We start from the raw sequence: 19893 nt of genomic DNA on the forward strand, positions 1-19893 counted from the left end.
AATACATATTCGTTCTTGGACGCCTGGTCGAATTTACCTAAGTAGGTAGATGTTTAGATTTGGCAGATCATTTTCTTCCAAATTCCTTGATGACTGAGAATAGCGCCATGCCATGCCTCATATACTCAACTCTTATAATATAACACTTATAAAAAAATTTGCGATAGATTTTATTGAGCCTTTTGAGTTAAAGGAATAAGTAGGTATGTACAAAAATTCGAATTATAATGACTATAATGAGCCATTATAATGTCATAAAATAATAATGGACCGTGATTACCTTTTGCATTGTTTTCGAGCTCCCGATATTTCGACGCAGGTACATGCATCTTGTTCACGGGTAGATTAGTAGTACATAACTACATATGTACTACGTTACAACAGAGATGTATGCGACAGAGCACACTATAGGCTTTTTTGGTGTAGTGACTAAACAAACATTTAAAAAATATGTTTTAAGCCTGTAGTGCTCTGTGCGTCCAATACAATAACGCCTTGAGGGGGTTGTTAGGGCTGCCCCGGCGCTGCGGCAGGTGGAGTTCGCCGCGTGGAGAACCGACGGTTTCCAGCAAGCCGTGCTGCGCAAGCGGGTGGCGTCCCTGGGCGAGCGCGTGTGCGGGGCAGTACCAACACTCTCCTGAAGGTAATCGCTGAGAGAGGATGCATGGACAGCCCTATCCTCACTCCCTATACATGTTCAGTCTAATCTAATTGTAATTATATTTTCTACTAAAACACCTAATATAAGTTATTACATTTATTACTAACACAATACGGATGTATATGTCCGAATTAAAATGCTTTCATTTAATTTCGTTTTATCCAGATATTGGCTGTTGCATTTATAAATGCTGCTATGTATCTTTCATGTCACTGTAAATGTTGTATTGACTTATGAAAGAGTCCTTGAGGCCTACATAAAAAATAATTTTGAATTAGAATTGTTGTCTTAGACTTTCTCACACATCCTATCTCACCTGGGCACCTGCATCCGAACCAGTGACGCGTGACGGCTGAGTGACAAAACCAGCGCGCGCGCCGAGCCGCGCGACACTCGACCATGCGCCATGCGGCCCGCCGCGCTGTTGCTGCTGCTGCTGGTCGCCTTCGGTGACACAGCGGACCGTGACACAACCGAACGTGACACAGCGGAACTTGGCGCTCTTGTGAATAGCACCGATTCGAAGATAAGTGACGGACTAGTACGAGACGGTAACTTCACGGTTTTAGATGGAACTTCCAATGATACGTTATCAGAGGATGAGCATGAACCGATAGTGAGGAAGAAGAGGACGTTTGGCGATATCGTGTTTAGAGGATTAGCTGATGTGCTCGGATATAATATTCAGAGGAAGCCTCAGCAAGCGGCGCCGTTCCCGCCCCCGCTTGCGCTTGTGCCTGGGATTGATGATATACCGCTAGCCGGGCCGGCCGCTGCTCCAGCTCCGCCGCCGCCGTGTGCTCCAAAAGCAACGGCGCCGGCTCCATGCCGGGCTGTGGCTCCGCCGCCGCCTCCGCCACCACCTCCGCCGCCGCCGCCGCCGCCGTGCCCGAAACCTAGAGCAGCGCCGAGGCCTAAACCTAGACCCCCACCGCCGCCGCCACCGCCTCCGCCGCCACCACCATGTGCAAAGCCAAGAGCGAACCCGACTACTCCATCTCCTTGCGCACCTCCACCGCCGCCGCCGCCGAAAGATCTCGAAACTATAAATTCCAACTTCCGTCTGCAGTTTAACTTTAACCGGCAGCCTGCGTCCCAAGCTCCGGCACCGGCAGCTGAGGAGTACGAACAAGAAGAGGCACCAGCCCCGGTAGCTATAGAACCTCGGGCGGCGCGACTGCCGGCCGACCCGCCGCGACAACCGCGCGTCTTTGTCGATGCGTTTGTCGTCCGCAACGGACAGCAGCACAGAGTCCGCACCATCGACGCAAATCAGGTCAATCCTCAGCAACTCGCCGGAGACGACTACCTCGCTTATGATGACGAAGAAGAAGCCCCCGCATATGACGATTATGAAGACGCTCAAGAGTCCCGAGATGGGGTTAAAGCGGTGCAAGAATTCGGGACAGCAGTTGGAGCTTTTTGGGAGCAGAAACAGAAGCCTCCACCGAAAGTAGAGGTTAAAAATAAGAAAAAGAATAGGCTTCCCGCGAATGATTACCGTAGCGTGCACTTTGGAGATCGCGACTTGGCCGAGCAGATACAAAGGAGGTCTGATGAACGGGAACAACGCCAGAGACCAAACAGGGAGCGTCAACGTCCGCACAGAGTACCATTGCCCTTACCAGCAGAAGAAGCGGAGGAGGAGGAGGAATCGACCACGACTACTGAAGACCCACATCGCACTCTACGGCCGCGAGTTCTTCCGCCCACGGAGCAAAACCCAGGCCAGATTGACACGGTCACTGTGAGAGTACCACCGATATACAGGGAAAAACGGCCGAAGAAACTGAACCGAGGACGACCGCAGAGGCCAGACCGGGACGAGGAAAGCGTAGAGCAGTCGTCGGAGGTAGACAGCGATAATGAGAACTACATCCAGGCAGTACAGACTGAACCGCCCCGCCGTCGTCGTCGCAAGAAGCCCCGTCGCAATCGGCGCTCAACCGATGAAGACGATGAAGGCGATTATTCCGCTGGCGACTACGATTACTTCGGGAAAAAACGCAAAATTTCTGACACTGAAAAACACTTCATGCAGCTAACTGTTCCTCCACCTACAAAATACCCCGACCTAGCCAGGCTCGAGGCCGCGCCCGGCGGCGGAGATTTTCTTGACGACCACGAAAGGCTCCAGGAAGATCCTGAAAGGATCGGAGAAGACGAGCGGGCGAATGAACACGAACGTCTAGGCGATGATAAGGAGAGACTTATCGATGACAGGGACAGATCAGACGAATCTGAAAGGGCTGGGGATGAAGAGCGAGCGAGCGAGGACGAGAGAGCCGACGAGCGGGAACGAACAGATAAGCTAAGCCCCAACGCGAGAGTGAGAGAGAGGGGCTATGAAAGCAAGTTCCTGCGCGCGACCAATGTGCAACAGGACGACCCTTACACGCACCACCACGCTAAAAGTAAACCTAAACGCGCCTAAGTCCCGTTACGCTCGAGTCTAATTTTCAAATCACCAGATTCCCAATTCCCCATTTTTCTTATTCTACCTCTATACTCTCTAAAAATCGGTGTTCATTCCCTAAATTCTTAAGAAATTGTCAAAGCAGACCAAAGACTGCAAAATCGTAATAGGCGAAAGCTTTCTTCTAGGAATCTGGTTATTTGGGAAAGGGCTTAGAAACTGCCATAAACCTTGTTATTTATTGTATCGACTGAGTCTCCCGACTTACATTCGACTAAAGACATTAACTGACCATTTGTCAACCTTATAAAAATACACATAAGGTCTACACCTGGCCACTCAATGTCTTAGTTTGCTCATTGCACAATTGTGATTTCTAGTTAGTAATTGCATTGTTAAACATTATTTTTATACTTAGTTAAATGTAATTTAAGTTTCTTAATAAACGTTTCTAAATCGATTTCGTTGTGGTGTGAAACCGATTAGGATTGTCACGGCGGCACGGCAGTGGGTGAAGGTCCGAGTAGAAAACAAAAAGTTTGCGAGTGCATTGACCCAGTTGGTGCAAGGTTGGTGCAGAAAAAGTGCAGCGGCTTTGCGCAAGCCTTTTATCCCTTTGGTAGCTTGTCGAAGTTCTATGCTGGCTGAACTGTAGTTGCGAGAACTTTCTAAACATTTTAAAGGTTCCTTTGATGTTTATTTAACTTATTCGTATAATAGTATTTTATTTTCTTATCTTAGTTTTAAACCATTGTGGCCCGTGTATTCCCGTTTATCCCCGCCTGGGAACAGGTGCATTCATTCATATATCATGTCCGCGCCGCCTCATGTACATATAGTGGCGGTCAAGCGTAATGACTTGATTTAAAAACAAAATTTCATCATTTTTTTCTGCCTGTCGTGATGTCTCTTCATTCCATACCACTTACAACACCTCCTAATTATGAATGACAACCTAATTAATTAGTTATCAATAATAAAGGATATCTAATAAACAACTGTCACCAAACGACTTTAATTAAATACAAGTCAAGTTAAGGTACATCTTACATTTTATTCAACACACAAACTACTAGTACCTACTTTCATTATCAAATTATCATTAAGCATCGTCGGTAACTATGAGAATCATTTGGTATAATTGTCGCTCAACTTTCTAATAAAGCTAAAAAACTTTGGCATCTATAAATTACCTGTACTTATGTAAAAAAACTTTTAGAATTATGAAACCATACATTTTAGCCATGAGGGTAAATTTTGTAAATAAATATAAATAACGAAAAAAATAGCAGTTCTAAGTATTATGTATGTATCGTTTTTTACCGTGAATGTTTTGGTATTTAAATAAAGTGACTTCTAAAATATAAATCGACATTTGATTGACCTATTTTCTAACAGTTTAAACAGTTTAATTTCGTTCGTTACTCGTACCTAGGTAAAGAGAGAAATTAAACTGATCAAAATCCATTTACCCCGCAGGAGAAAATTGGATGGTTTGACAATAGGTACCTTACCTCAAAACTGACCCAATACAGCTCTTGAACAGTTATCTGTTAGACCTCGACCTTGGCCGTGCCTACACAATAAAATAAATATCTCGGCCACGTGCGATTTGCACGCATTTTTTTCTTGTTTTTGTCAGGAAATTAGTCTTGCATAAATCGTAATGGGAACTTATATAACTCTTTGGTTAGTACGTGTTAGTATTGTTCATTGTATGTCGCTGTGGTCTATCTGTATGTTGTCCGTGGTAATGGATTTCTGAAACAATAAATTAATGTTTGGTAATATTGTAGGTATATAAATGTTAATTTATCTTAGAGCCCGTACCATGAGTACCTGGCAGTGTCAAAACTGACATTTACGCTATCGACAACGTAATTTACTTTCTATACATCTCGTTTGCACTAATATGCGAGTACGAGCGAGATGTATAGAAAGTAAATTATTACGTTTCGCGACGGCGCGCGGCGTTTATGTCAGTGTCAAACTGATGGTAGCCGTACTGGTATACCTATGCGGTTACATAAAATAGTGACTTTACCAGTTACTCGGTAAAAGTAATTTAAAACTTCTATAAAACATAAAACTTATATAGGTACATTATGGAAATGAATATAGGAATGGTTATGGGCCTTGATTTAGGAGTGGCTATGGCTACGGATACAACGAGACAATATAGGTACATAAGATACATAATATAATATACCTAAAAGAAAACACTAAATAATATTAAAGTGCCACGAAATGGCCTAATCTCAGCATGTTGCTGGTGGTTATAAAATCTGTCGTTTGCTCGGTTTTTTTTTGTGTGTAAGTTAAGTAACTTATAGGTACACTCGTTGTAAGCTCACCTGGGCATGCCTCTTCATGTGTTTATTCAGCGACTGCGTGTGATTATACCTATTCCCGCACACGCTACACTTGTGCGCGCGCCTGCGCTCATGCGTGGCTGCGTGTAGCGTGAGCGCGCGGCGCGACTTGAACGCGCGCGCGCAGCCCGCGGCGGCGCACGCGTGCGGGCGGGAGGTGGTGTGCGACAACATGTGGGTGGAGAGCTTGTTGGTGGCGAAGAGTTTGCCGCACACTGGGCAGATGTAGGGTTTGACGCCTAAAAGAGGAAGTGGTTTTAACCGATTGAAGAAATGAGAGGTTTGGTGTAATATTTTAACGAGCTCTTAATAAAAAAGCTCTCAATAGGTATATATATCATCATCAATACATATTATAAAACAAAGTCCCCTGCCGCGTCTGTCTGTCTGTATGTTCGCGATAAACTCAAAAACTACTGAACGGATTTTCATGCGGTTTTCACCTATCAATAGAGTGATTCTTGAGGAAGGTTTAGGTGTATAGTATGTAAAGGTTTTGTGTAAATTTGTTGAACTACCCGTAGTGCCCGTGCGAAGCCGCTTGCTAGTTATTTATAAAAGTAAAAAACCGGCCAAGTGCGAGTCGGACTCCCGCACGGAGGGTTCCGCACCATCAACAAAAAATAGAGCAAAACAAGCAAAAAAAAAACAAGCAAAAAAACGGTCACCCATCCAAGTACTGACCCCGCCCGACGTTGCTTAACTTCGGTCAAAAATCACGTTTGTTGTATGGGAGCCCCTCTTAAATCTTTATTTTATTCTGTTTTTAGTATTTGTTGTTATAGCGGCAACAGAAATACATCATCTATGAAAATTTCAACTGTCTAGCTATCACGGTTCGTGAGATACAAGCCTGGTGACAGACGAACGGACGGACGGACGGACGGACGGACGGACGGACGGACGGACGGACAGCGGAGTCTTAGTAATAGGGTCCCGTTTTTACCCTTTGGGTACGGAACCCTAAAAAATGCTTGTAATCTGAATATTTTAACTGATTTGATGTTGGTGTGTTCTATGCGATGAAAGATAACATTCAAACGATAAATACGAGTACAACTTTTTTAGAAGCAAAAAGCCAACGACACGAGGTGTTCCCAGGCGGTCACCCATCCAAGTACTGACCTCGCCCGACGTTGCTTAACTTCGGTGGTCGGACGAGAACCGGTGTGTTCAACGTGGTATGGACGTTGGCGAATGCTTTGCCAAAAAACATCATCACAAACAAATAACCCTATTGTGACGTCATTCGATTATAATCTTGGCATACACCTTGGTTGCCTGAACCCGTACTGCTACGCCAAAATGATCTTATCTTATGAGATCTTTTCTATAGTATTTTTCAAACCCGAAGGGTACGGTGACAGGTGTCATCTCAATAACATTTTGGGAGATTTGGCGTTTTAAGGTTATAAATTGTACGGAGATGACACCTGTCACGGCTATCACCATACCTTTCATGTTTGAAAATACTCTGCTTAATTGACAATGATTCACATTTATAGATTTTGGAAACAATGTACACTGTAGTACCTATAGCCATACAGCGACCGTACAGTCAGCGAGAAAATCATAAATTTTAAGTATTTTGAGAAAAAATGTTTTTGATGGCAATTCCTTTTCTATCTAAAATTTAGCCAAAAATAAAATTAGTTTGAAGCAAAAAGCCAACGACACGAGGTGTTCCCAGGCGGTCACCCATCCAAGTACTGACTTCGCCCGACGTTGCTTAACTTCGGTGATCGGACGAGAACCGGTGTGTTCAACGTGGTATGGACGTTGGCGAATGACGAGGCTAAAAAGACGATCGAAAGGAGCACTACTAAGTACTACTCCATACAGGATAGATTATTTAAATAGGGTAAGTACCTAATGACGCTACTAGAGTTGGACAATGCCATCATTCATGACAAATTTCTATAAAAAATATTACGTTAATAATGACACTCCCACACTTTGTTCCGTTCACGTCGGTGCAGAGTTAGCTTAGAAGGGCTCTACCAATCGCCATGCTGCTACGCCAAAATGATTCAAGGAGACCATCCTTCCCTAACTATTTATTTAACGACGATTGGCATTTACGGATTTTGGAAACAATATAATATGCCTGCTAGAAAAAAAAATAGTGCTGATTAATTCAATTTGTATCCAGGATCAAGAACTAGCTAAAAATAAAATTAGATTGAAGCAAAAAGCCAACGACACGAGGTGTTCCCAGGCGGTCACCCATCCAAGTACTGACCTCGCCCGACGTTGCTTAACTTCGGTGATCGGACGAGAACCGGTGTGTTCAACGTGGTATGGACGTTGGCGAATGCTTTGCCGAAAAACATCATCACAAACAAATACCACTATTGTGACGTCATTCAATTATAATCTTGGCATACACCTTGGTTGCCTGAACCCGTACTGCTACGCCAAAATGATCTTATCTTATGAGTTATGAGATCTTTTCTATAGTATTTTTCAAACCCGAAGGGTACGGTGACAGGTGTCATCTAAATAACATTTTGGGAGATTTGGCGTTTTAAGGTTATGTTATAAATTGTACGGAGATGACACCTGTCACCATATCCTTTGTGTTTGAAAATACTCTAACTGCTTAATTGACAATGATTCACATTTATAGATTTTGGAAACAGTGTAGGTACACTGTTGTAGTTTGTAGTACAGCCATACATCGACCGTACACAGCAGGGATGTTGCGGATGCCGATTTTTTGACATCCGCGGATGCGGATGCGGATGCGGATTTTTAAAGGCTCACATCCGCGGACGCGGATGTCAAGATAGTACCATAAAAAACGTCAAATATTACATTTTAGTAATTTTTATTTCAAAAAACCGGCCAAGTGCGAGTCGGACTCGCGTTCCAAGGGTTCCGTACATTAAGTCCCACTCACGCTTGACTGCTCATTTCTATTCTAATATGTTTTTTGGTTAATGAGTAAATTACCTAGCAGTCTAGCACTTACGCCGATGCTAAGACGTTCCTGTACCGACCTGTTCCACATCCGCATCCGCATTAAATCCGCATCGATTTTATGCGGATGCGGATGCGGATGTTGAAAATAATGCGGAAGTTCCGCGATTGCGGATGCGGATGCGGATATTCGCAACATCCCTGGTCAGCGAGAAAATCATAAATTTTAAGTATTTTGAGAAAAAATGTTTTTGATGGCAATTTCTTTTCTGTCTAAAATTTAGCCAAAAATAAAATTAGATTGTAGCAAAAAGCCAACGACACGAGGTGTTCCCAGGCGGTCACCCATCCAAGTACTGACCTCGCCCGACGTTGCTTAACTTCGGTGATCGGACGAGAACCGGTGTATTCAACGTGGTATGGACGTTGGCGAACAGAGGAGCAAAAAGGATCATCATAAGTAATACAATGTAATCTGGTTATATCATTCCATGTCATTCATAACTATTATTGGGTTACCTCTTGTTTGTAGTTGAAGTTGACAGATGGTGGTTATGATTTTTTACCTTATGTGTGCCAAGATTACAATATAACGACAACGACGTCACACTTTGCTGTTATTTAGTGATAATATTTTTCGGTACAGCATTCGCCAACGTCCATACCACGTTGAATACACCGGTTCTCGTCCGATCACCGAAGTTAAGCAACGTCGGGCGAGGTCAGTACTTGGATGGGTGACCGCCTGGGAACACCTCGTGTCGTTGGCTTTTTGCCCCTAATTTAAATTTTTTAATTTTTAAAAATGTCATTGATTGGCACCAAAAAAATGCTAGTTTTTTTAATACACTTTAGTTTAGCAGCATCATGGGGACTGGTAATGGTAGCACCCCTCAATGCCCCTTTTAAAAACCTATCCTGCAGGTGCATTGCATGTATCTATGCACTGTTATGTCACTTCTTCTTAATATTTTTTTATAGGTATAGGAGGCAAAGTAGCAGACGAATCGCCTATGCTAACCGATTACCATCACCCATGGACACCTGCAACACCATGATAATTGATAAGCTATATACAATCTTTGTATACAATCATATAAAACCATCTCTCAATAGTCTCAATCGCAAGCAAGAGGTAACGCCAAGATTACAATGACGTCACAATACTGTTCAGCGATTAGTGTATTGATAATATTTTTCGGCAGAGCATTCGCCAACGTCCATACCACGTTGAACACACCGGTTCTCGTCCGATCACCGAAGTTAAGCAACGTCGGGCGAGGTCAGTACTTGGATGGGTGACCGCCTGGGAACACCTCGTGTCGTTGGCTTTTTGCAATATTAACTGTTGTTAGAGATTCGTATATTTTTCCTTTTTTTTTAGTTTGCTAATAAAAATCACAATTTCTATATTTTTTGTACAATAAGATCTGATTTTAGAGCCTGTAATGAACCTCGTATTGCCAAATTCATTACAATAATTGCTCAACTATTTTAATCAGGGGTCAAATCATTTCGTAGCGTGCATTTACGCTTAAATTTTATTTTATTTAAGTGTAAACACACGCAACGAGTTGATTTGACGCTTGACAAACTGACTACATCTTCACTTAATACTTGACTTAAGTATTAAGGTGTAATCTGGTGTTCTTAAGGGCTTTTTTCGATAATTTGGTCTACAAACTATCTGCAGCAGTAGTAAAAGTCTAATAGTAAACAGGTACTTACTTAGTTTAAAGTACCAGTACTTCTACTTCCGTAGAAAGTAGAGACGGAAGTAGAAAACAAAGACATCCAAAAACAAGATGGGTAGATGAAATCCGCTTAACCCTGGGGCCTTACTGGTCCAGAGTTGCAGAGGACAGAATACAGTGGAGAAGGTTGGAGGAGGCCTAAGCCAAGAGGCACACCGAACTGCGGGACATATTGTAGTAAAAATAATAAAATCGACTTAATAACTGTACCCAAGGATCGGAATAATAGGCTATATAGATAGATAGACCAGTACTTACCTGTGTGAATCCTAACGTGATCATTAAGGGTGTTTTTACATGAGAAGCTCTTGCCACACTCCGGACAGTCATGGGGACGCTCACCTGTAAACATTTCAAATTATTTATATTTATTTAGCTTTGTGGTTTATATTTTGTAAATGTAAGTAGTAGTAGCAGTAGCACCATCCACAATCTCTCTACTTCGCTTTAAGGTTGACTGGTAGAGAATGCTTTTGGCATTAAGTCCGCCTTTTGTACGATAAGTTTTTCTTTTGTGCTATAAAGTTTAAATAAATAAATAATATCTGGGAGACCGAGCTTTGCTCGGAAAACGGCGTTTTCCCAGAGATAAGACCTAGCTAGATCGATTTTTCGCCCCCGAAAACCCCCATATACGAGGGTAGTCCCAGAAGTGACCGACCTGACAAAGAAAACAAAAGAAAATCTAAACTTTTTTTTATTATTTTTCTACATAATCTCCTTTTAGTTCCATGCACTTAGCCCAGCGATGTTCGAGAGCTTCAACACCTTGTTTGTAGTGAGATTTGTCGAGGTCTTCAAAATACCCATCAACCGCAGCCTCCACTTCATCATTGCTGGCAAATCTTTTACCACCAAGCCATTTTTTTAAATTAGGAAACAAAAAATAATCGGAAGGGGCCAAATCAGGCGAATAGGGTGCATGAGGAAGTAATTCGAACTTTAACTCGCGGATTTTGGTCATGGCCTTGGCACACGTGTGTACTGGTGCATTGTCTTGGTGAAACAAAATTTTTTTTTTCGCCAGATGTGGTCGTTTTTGACAGATTTTTTCACTCAATTGATGCAAAAGGTTGGCATAATACTCGCCATTGATAGTCTTTCCTTTCTGAAGATAATCTATGAAGATTATCCCACGGCAATCCCAAAAAACGGAGGCCATGACCTTTCCTGCTGATGGAACTGTTTTAGCCTTCTTTGGGGCCGGTTCTCCTCTTCGAGTCCATTGCTTCGACTGTTCTTTCGTCTCTGGTGTGAAATAATGCACCCACGTTTCATCCATAGTAATATAACGCCGCAAAAACTCCGCTTTATTGTTGTGAAATTTTGCCAAACACTCGGTCGAAATATCTTCGCGATGTATTTTTTGTTCGTCTGTGAGCAATCGCGGCACCCACCTTGCGCACATCTTTTTCATATCCAAATTTTCAGTTAATATGCGATGTACAGCACTTTTTGAAATACCTGCCATGTCTGCTAGCTCGCGTACTTTCAATCGACGGTCATCTAATACCATTTTCTGGATTTTTTTTACAGTTTCTGGCGTAGTCACTTCATTTGGTCGACCACATCGATGTTCATCTTCACAACTAGAGCGACCTCGTTTAAACTCTGCCACCCAATATTTTACTGTTGTAAACGATGGAGCAGACTCCCCCAAAGTAGAATCTAGCTCCGTTTTAATACTAGTTGGACTAAAACCTTTCAAATGAAAGTATTGTATCACATAACGATGGCCAATTTTCTCCATGTCGGAAAATTTGTTCACAGCGTTCACTATTGATGGCTACTAAACAAAAGACAAACGACGCTATGTGTTCGAATTTCAAATTTAAACTTTATAAAGAGGTATTCTGTTTTAAAAAAGTATTTACTCAAAATAAAAACCTCTTTAAGTGTGTCAGGTCGGTCACTTCTGGGACCACCCTCGTACCAAATTTCATCAAAATCGTTAGAGCCGTTTCCGAGATCCTCAAAATATATATACATATAAATAAATAAACAAGAATTGCTCGTTTTAAGGTATAAGATTATCACCTTTAGAATTTTCAGAACAGTCCAGGTTTTAATTTAACTAGTAGCCCTTCCCTCCCACTTGTCCCTAATTTCAACAATTGAGCCTATATATTATTTATTTTTATTTTGTGTAAAATTATACATCATAAATTACCATCCATTCTGTTCAATCTAAGTGTGATTTGAGCACAAAAATAAACCAGAACCAGAATTCGAACCAGAATCAGAACCAGGGTCCAAATCCCGATAATTTATTTGTGTGTTTATCACAAATATTTGTTCCTTAGTTATGGATGTTTTCTATGTATTTAAGTACTTATATGTATCTATATATTATATATAGCATCGTCTAGTACCCATAACACAAGCCTAATAGGGATGTTGACAATTTTTTGGAACTGGTTTCATTTTGTAGATAGACACGTAATAATTACAGAAAAAAATATAAAAAAAATATATTCATTAATTTTGAATAAAAAAACATGTATAATAAGTTTCGTGTTTAAATTTCGCGCCTAAACGCTCCAAACTGTCACGTGACCTTGATGACGTAACGGCGTTTTAAACAAACTGCTGTCAGTCATTTTTTTTAATTCTTTATATGGCAACTGACAATTTTTTTTAAAGCCTTAACACACTACCGCATCGGACAGCGACCTTCTTTCTCGCTCTAACTTATAGCTGCGTCCTTAACGCACCACCTTACACACTATCGATTCGTGCGCCGCACCGCACCAAGATCGAGTTTCGGTACGATAATCTGTAGACACTTAGGCAGGTTTTATAACTTTTCTTTGGTGATTCCACTGTGATTACGTCACGCGCTCCGATTAGCGTTTGCAGTCACGTGATACTGGGTATTATTTTAAATACTTTTGATTATTTTTAATTAATTTATTACGCATATTTACACTTGCAAAATATGATTTTCCGCGTTCTAATATTCCCTGCTATGGTAAAAACATAACATGTTATATATTCGCGATTCATGTCAACATCCCTATAGTATAGTAGATTTGTCTATGAAATGATCATTGCAGACTTTAATATACAAGCACAGCTAAGAATACTTACCGCTATGAATCCTAACATGTGTAGCTAAGTTAGTGTTTGTGGTGAATGTTTTGTCACAGCCTGGCACTGGGCAGGCTTTCCGTGGCCGTCTACAATGTCTCGTAGCTAGCCAGCGGGTCAGCAGTAAGGCTCCGCAGATAGGGCAGGGCCAGTCCCGCTCGCCTAGGTGTCGCTTGCTGAAATGTTAAAGCTTTGGTTCAAAATTTAAAGCAACAAAAAATATTAAGAGCCAGAGTAAAAATTTAATTTTTGCAATTCATGTCTTTGGAAATTACTTATAGTTCTACACTTTCTATTAAAAATATAGACAATTTTAATTATTTTCATCGGCTTGGTGGCCACTCTCTATTTGGTGCTGATTTATGGAGCTTCTAATGCAAAAACTAAGAATTTGACCGAAAGAATTACTACTATATGAATAGTATTAATACTTAGCAATAAATAAGAAAATACACACTGAAAAGTTCAAATAAACTCAGATAGATGCAGACCTAAAGTCTAGTTTAAAATAATAAGTTTGCCTTTCGATTTCAAGTTAGCAAACAAACATTAAGTAATAAGATTTGTTTTATTGAAGTTTTATCAGGAGCTAAACAAAAGAATAATAATTTGGGACTTACAGATGCAGTGTATAATTAAATTTTCTAGTAAACACTTTTTGACAGTATTGGCAGGTATAAGCCACAGGCGGCGCCCAATGTTTGCAGCGCCGTTTAGAACCACATTGAGGACACTGAACATTTTCTGTTACTAATTCTATGTGTTTTCCGCCATGATTGTCCACACTACCCTTAACTGGCTGAATCAACTCTGAATCTATGCTCTCTTCTTGAGAAAAACAAACGATGTCGTTCGGAACGCCGCATTCCAAATTTGAAACTTCTTTTTTCTCATAATTTCTAATTGCCAGTATTTCATTAGATTTTTCACATTTATTTAAAAAGTTTATGGTCGTGTCTAAATCTGTGAGACATTGTAGGCAAATAGAAGCCGGTCCGCCGTCGTCTAAAGCGATTTGTAGTTTAGTGTGTTTAACTAGTTTATCATAAGGAGACGATCCCTTCTGCTTTCTGAACAGTGAGAATATAGTATCTTGACGTTGAAAGCATATTCTACAAACGTTGTCATCACCGTATTCATTCATTATTTAATTATTTTCCACGAAAACCAAAACACAGAGTAATAATGCGTAAACATGAAATTGCGCGAAAGATGTCAAAACTGTCAAAGTGACGTTTAACTGTGATGCGTTCTGAAATGGGTCCACGCCACGGGTCAATTTACTTTAAAATGCCACAAGGGTTTGTAAAGAAAAAAATATAGTTGGACCTGTCTCATTTCAAACATAGACCGAGATAATCATGCTGTCTTTGTTTTATGTACTAGCCAAAAGAAAGGAATGGGTTTAGTTTTCCCTTTTCCCAGTTCTTACCTAACTTACCTTCTTACTGACTGACAAATTGTGTTTGCCGGAATGAGGTTGCTGATGCTGCTTTAATTTATCAGTCTATCGGGAATTAATGAGAATGAGAAATTAATCTAACTATTCAGCAAAATAATGAGCGAAAGCAGGCAAATCCGATTACTAAACCAAATCAAGCTGGATTGATTTTCAATTTTGTTTTTCCGTTGCACAATTCGATAAATAATTTATTCCTATTCCAAGTTTATCTCATGTATCACCCACAATGAGTCAAGGCAGAGGAATTAGCACTGCAGTTTAGGTAGTCCCGCGACAGTGAGAGCGGGAAAGTGATCGCCGTATTATTTGGTAACCGCGGACGCGATCGGCATTTGCGATGAGCGACAGGCACGGATTGGAGCGGACTAGAACTTCATATATACATATCTCTATAACTTTTTTTTCGAATTGCTCTTAACAGTTAAATCTCCGCATTGTTGGTTTTGGTATCTTAGTCTTAACAGCGCTGCTTAAAGTAGGTTTGGATTAAGTAGTAGTCAGTAATAAATAAGTACCTTCAAACGCCTTCGAGTCGTGTCAACCAATAAGGTAAGGCCAGAATATAATAGACCTCTCTCATCAATGATACCTAAATCAACGCCATATCCATTTAATTTGCATTAGGTAGGTACCTATACTGTTAATCGTCCCTGATATTTTCGGTACCTCCCTATTTAGTTTGTAGAAGAACTACCGCGTGAGTAACGTTAGGTTGGTATCTCTTCAAGATCAAGTTAAAGATACACGAGTACCTAACTTTCGTGGTTATCAAACTGAATTGATGCGAATATGCGAATTCTCATACCGCTCGCCGTATGAGCGTGACAACGTTATGTGTGTACCTTATATTATATAGTGATGTCCCGCTCGCACACCAGACCGTTGTGCGAAGACCGCTTTAACTTAAGGTATCGAAGCGATACTGAATTCCTGTTCAAGCCAAGTCCGGCTCTGCCGCGTTACAATTTTCTCCCGATTACGTTCTTGATCGATTAGTATGCGCAAACGCACGCATGTTACAAGAATGACGGCAGCGAGCTACGCGCACGTTTTTAACTAGCCCACCCCCCTTCCAAATTTAACCTTCTGCCTTCCACACAAGTTTCAAATCGGAGTGGCAAGAAATTCGGAAGAATTTAGATGCATTTGCCTATGGTCCAACGCAAGGACGATTCCGGTATGAGTGAAAACAGGACGATGGCTACATACTAATGGGTTGCTCTGTAAGTTATAAGTATGGGTAGCGAGGGACCACCTTACTCCGTTCCCGATTGGTTCTCGCGCCAACCGGCCGCAATGAGGTTCACAGTAGTGAGTATCTGAGGAGTGCAGTGTAGTGATGATCTAGTGAAGTGTTGAACGAAGTTATACAGCATTGCCTTGTCTTATCCAACTGTCAACCAGAGAATGAAAATCAAGTATTACGGAACGGGACCAGAGCCTTTTCAGATTGGCTGTTTGACTTGCGTCTGTTTTGTGATTTCCCCAATCTGTTTTACGTACATACATTTTCTGTGTTATCGCTGTACGGTTGCATCACCCTTAAAGGAATATTTCATAATAAACAGCCATGTATAAATATTGCTGGGGTGAGAGCAATCAGCGATAAGGGAGAAGGCAAGATGCAAGCGCTTTATCAATCTAATTGGTGATCTAAATGTGGTTCTGTCGTTTGTGTTAAGGCGAGGTGTTGCTGTGTCGTGTGTCGATCAAATGTGATAAGTGATAGTCCATTTAGTGACAAACCCCGTGTGTTTCAGATCGCGGTGCTGTGCGCATGCGTGGTCCTCGCCGCGGGCGACGGGCTCCGAACAAAGGCCAAGCTCCTCGGGAAACTCGCAGGCAAGATAAAGCATCACAAACGTGGAGTATTCTCCGCCGCACCCCCGTATAAGTACGGCCACGACATCCCTCACGTCACCCACTCTATTCTAAAACCTATTGTAGTTTCCTATCCACCAACAGCTTCTGTGCATTCAGTAAAAGTGCCTTTAAAACATCCTTCAATCCATCACTATCCTGTTCAAGTTGGTCATAAAGTACCCTCACATTCACATTCATACGCGCACAGGTTCCCTCATACTAAGTTGAGACCAGATCAGCATTTCCATCATCATCATCACCATGTTGCGCCGAGGCCTGTGGTGCCGATTCTACCAGCTCATGCTGTCCACGCTGCTCCGGTTATTCCCACATTACCTGTCCCTATCCCTCAACCGTCAGTTGTTATTCCCCGTCCCATTCCAGCGCCGTCACCTCCAGTAGCTCCGATCATTCCCGCTAGTCCTCAATTCATTCTGCCGCAAAATCATTTTCATTTCAAACCTGCGCTTCCTGCCCCCGCCCCGATCCAACCAGCTCCAGTGGCGCCTTTATACCCTTACGCTCCACAATACTCTTACGCAATTAGGCCTGGTAACGCAGTTCAGACTTCTTACTTCGCTACATATCCTAGATATCCTTTATCATTCCACCAGCCCTTAGTACCTTACGCTCAACCAGCTCTACCTGCTCCAGCGGTACATCTAGCACCTTCAGTAGCTCCAGCAGCCGGCCCTGTCTTTTTGGAGCGCCCTCAGGAGCCGCATTTCCACGTTTTGCCGCAAGCACACGCGCACGGAGTCGTAGAGCAACCTACGCCTGCCGTGGCTGTTGAGCATCATCAGTTCTTGCATCCGACTGCTGTTCCTCAGCCAACGTTATTACATGCGCACCCTACCGTGGTCCAAGATCACCCAGGTGTCCATGAACACCCTACAGTCTTACAGCAGCACCCTACGGTACTCCAAGCAGCACAACCAACAGTCCACGTTGATCATAACGGCTGGGCGCCAGTACCGCACGGCCACGATTTAAACCATGTTCACCAAGAAGGCCACTTCCATCAAGATCTCGTCCCAACCCAAGAAACCCACTTCGCTCACGACTTCACCCAAGAACAAGGTCAACAAGTCTTCGAGCATCATACCGGGGAGGAACAATACCATGAATACCAGCACCAGCTACAACATCATATCCAACAGCAAATAGAACAAGCGCAGTACGAGCAGAACTTGCATAATCACCAATTGGGACAGCCAGAATATCCGCAAAACCATGACTTTTCACAAGGCCACGATTTCTCACAAGGGCAGGACTTTTCACAACATGGTCATGACTTTTCACAACATGGTCATGACTTTTCACAACATGGGCATGACTATTCACAGCATGGACAAGACTTTTCACAGCACGGCCACGACTTTTCACAAGGGCAGGACTTCTCACAACACGGTCACGATTTCTCACAACATGGCCAGGACTTCTCCCAACATGGCCAGGACTTCTCTCACACACAGGATCAGCCACATCAAGAATATGGGGCTCCTCAACTGTTGGAGGGTCGAAGTGAAGAGGGGGCGGACGAACCTCAGAAGTTTCATAACCACATCCCATTAGGATTGCAGGTGCCTTTGGACCGCCCACTGGACCATTTCCGGTAGCCATATTGGCACAATCACTAGGGCCTTCATTTAGTGCTAAAATGATCTTACAGCGGTTTTTAAAACGGCTGTCTTTGGACATAGACTCTGCCCAAACTAACGTTGAATATGACAGAAAAATAATGGGGAATGTCTTTACAAATGTCATATTTTCAAAGAAATTTGACTCTCACACTTTGTCATTGCAAATCCCGTATAAAGTTAGCTTTGTCCGACTCTAGAGTCAACTGTCAACCTGATACCTAAGTTTCTTCTCCATTCTTCTATACTCTTGTGGATTTGCTTTCTGTATCTATAGGTGGTTTGCTAAAAATGTAAATATAATAACTATGAAGTTTGACACACTCTCCTTCATCAGCAGAAGTAGAGAAATAATTCAATATAATTTCAATATAATCTGTCGTATGTTAACGCGCTCTAGAGTGCCCCAGAAGTTTAGCATTTATTTGCATTATAGGTAAGTTGATTGAAGTAATGTGATAGATTGAGTAATTCACTGCGTACATATTGCCTAACTGTATTTACACGTACGATTAACGTAGGTTTAAGCTATTTATTTATTTTTATAAATAAAATCAATTCACTTGTGTATCTTTAATTTCATTCCCTCCCTTTTCCAATGACATTCCATAATATTGCTATGCTATTATACTATGCTATATTGCATAGCTACCTACTATAGAACTTATCTTAGGACGCACCAAATGGGTCATGGACCAGACCTAGGTAGGTAGATTTCGTAAAACTAAAGCGACAACAGTAAAAATAATGTTAGTGGTGGTAATAACTGTTCCAAATTGTAGCTATCTACGTCAAACGTTGTCTGAGAATAACACATTTAACTGATTTGCAAGACCGAAGTGATCCCATAAGTGTAAGTCATTCCTAAAAATCCTGACACTTGCCAAGTCCGGCCGCAATCCGGACAAAGGGTCATAAATCCTGACATGTCCGAACAAATCCTGACGTACGGCAACCCTATCTACTCCCGTCCCTACAACCTAATCATTAAAGTAGTAGAACCAAAAAGCTGAGTATTAATTACGCAATAATTGTAAATGACCAATTTTATAAGTCGTTCGATAAATTTCAACTCATATGCCCAATGCCCAAGTAAATCATTTTGGATAGGATACCTACTTATTTAACCACGTGCATGTCTACAAATGGTCCAAATAGTTACATTAAACTTTCATGAGTTTCATCAATTGCTAAACTGCCGCAATTTGGCTGTCACCTGCCTGGGTTTAAATAAATAGCGACAAGATTTCTGTCCACCACGCATCAGCCGTTACCGCCAGTGGAATACCAGTTTGAATTTGGAATTAGTTGCCCGAGAATAAAGTAAGCGGTTGAATGGGCTTTCTTAGCTGGCTATAGCTGATGTGCGTGGGTCCTAAAGATATAATTATATAGGTACCTAATTGAAGTGTGCAAAAGGTAGGGCTGCCATCTCTAAATTCACCGAACACGGACATAGACTTAAAAAACCCGGACATTAGGCGTAAATCGCATTTTTTCCCCGGAGGTATCCGAAGTTAATATTATTAAAAAAACAATCGCTTTTTTCATTCTAAAACTTGTCCGGGATTTCCCCGGATACTTTTAAAAACATCCCCGGACGGCCTCCGGACGGCCTCCAAACTAGGACAAATCCGGGGAAACCCGGACGGATGGCAGCCCTAGCAAAAGGGAAGCCATCACGTATATGAACATTTCATGAGTTCGAAAGAA

At 42.0% G+C, this 19893-nt stretch overlaps 3 protein-coding genes and 6 non-coding genes across 9 annotated transcripts; 4 read left to right on the forward strand and 5 right to left on the reverse strand.

Moving 5' to 3' along the window:
* The first annotated feature begins 1067 nt into the window (after positions 1–1067).
* Positions 1068–3095, forward strand: LOC134653672 (proline-rich protein 12-like). Its single transcript, XM_063509064.1, has one exon. The coding sequence runs from the start codon at positions 1068–1070 to the stop codon at positions 3093–3095; it is 2028 nt and encodes a 675-aa protein (XP_063365134.1).
* A 1662-nt stretch (positions 3096–4757) lies between these two features.
* On the reverse strand, positions 4758–14377 carry LOC134653208 (gastrula zinc finger protein XlCGF8.2DB-like). The gene is made up of 5 exons (XM_063508534.1): positions 13836–14377; positions 13216–13391; positions 10384–10467; positions 5432–5688; positions 4758–4838 (listed from the first exon to the last, which is right to left on the reverse strand). Exons 1-5 carry the CDS (start codon positions 14357–14359, stop codon positions 4788–4790), a joined length of 1092 nt encoding a protein of 363 aa, XP_063364604.1. The 5' UTR covers positions 14360–14377; the 3' UTR covers positions 4758–4787.
* LOC134653748 (5S ribosomal RNA) lies at positions 6526–6644 on the reverse strand. Its single transcript, XR_010097276.1, has one exon. It is a non-coding gene; the product is annotated as a 5S ribosomal RNA (ribosomal RNA).
* On the reverse strand, positions 7115–7233 carry LOC134653749 (5S ribosomal RNA). The gene has a single exon (XR_010097277.1). It is a non-coding gene; the product is annotated as a 5S ribosomal RNA (ribosomal RNA).
* LOC134653753 (5S ribosomal RNA) lies at positions 7643–7761 on the reverse strand. Its single transcript, XR_010097281.1, has one exon. It is a non-coding gene; the product is annotated as a 5S ribosomal RNA (ribosomal RNA).
* Positions 8684–8802, reverse strand: LOC134653747 (5S ribosomal RNA). Its single transcript, XR_010097275.1, has one exon. It is a non-coding gene; the product is annotated as a 5S ribosomal RNA (ribosomal RNA).
* LOC134653752 (5S ribosomal RNA) lies at positions 9023–9141 on the forward strand. Its single transcript, XR_010097280.1, has one exon. It is a non-coding gene; the product is annotated as a 5S ribosomal RNA (ribosomal RNA).
* LOC134653755 (5S ribosomal RNA) lies at positions 9584–9702 on the forward strand. Its single transcript, XR_010097282.1, has one exon. It is a non-coding gene; the product is annotated as a 5S ribosomal RNA (ribosomal RNA).
* A 1236-nt stretch (positions 14378–15613) lies between the features above and the next one.
* On the forward strand, positions 15614–18275 carry LOC134653314 (uncharacterized). Its single transcript, XM_063508640.1, has 2 exons — positions 15614–15988; positions 16438–18275. The coding sequence occupies exons 1-2, from the start codon at positions 15914–15916 to the stop codon at positions 18157–18159; spliced, it is 1797 nt and encodes a 598-aa protein (XP_063364710.1). The 5' UTR covers positions 15614–15913; the 3' UTR covers positions 18160–18275.
* The last annotated feature ends 1618 nt before the right edge of the window (positions 18276–19893 follow it).

This window comes from Cydia amplana, chromosome 13, assembly GCF_948474715.1.
Source record: "Cydia amplana chromosome 13, ilCydAmpl1.1, whole genome shotgun sequence".
NCBI lineage: Eukaryota > Metazoa > Arthropoda > Insecta > Lepidoptera > Tortricidae > Cydia > Cydia amplana.

What these genes read in the sequence shown, in the direction of transcription:
- LOC134653672 (XM_063509064.1), top strand. Translation starts at nt 1,068, where the DNA reads ATGCGGCCCGCCGCGCTGTTGCTGCTGCTGCTGGTCGCCTTCGGTGAC.
- LOC134653208 (XM_063508534.1), bottom strand. Translation starts at nt 14,359, where the DNA reads ATGAATGAATACGGTGATGACAACGTTTGTAGAATATGCTTTCAACGT. An exon ending in ACATGTTAGGATTCATAGCG is followed by an intron (nt 10,468 to 13,215) that starts GTAAGTATTCTT and finishes AAATGTTTACAG; the next exon opens with GTGAGCGTCCCCATGACTGT. An exon ending in ACATGAAGAGGCATGCCCAG is followed by an intron (nt 4,839 to 5,431) that starts GTGAGCTTACAA and finishes TTATTGTTTCAG; the next exon opens with AAATCCATTACCACGGACAA.
- LOC134653314 (XM_063508640.1), top strand. Translation starts at nt 15,914, where the DNA reads ATGGGTAGCGAGGGACCACCTTACTCCGTTCCCGATTGGTTCTCGCGC. An exon ending in CCGCAATGAGGTTCACAGTA is followed by an intron (nt 15,989 to 16,437) that starts GTGAGTATCTGA and finishes CGTGTGTTTCAG; the next exon opens with ATCGCGGTGCTGTGCGCATG.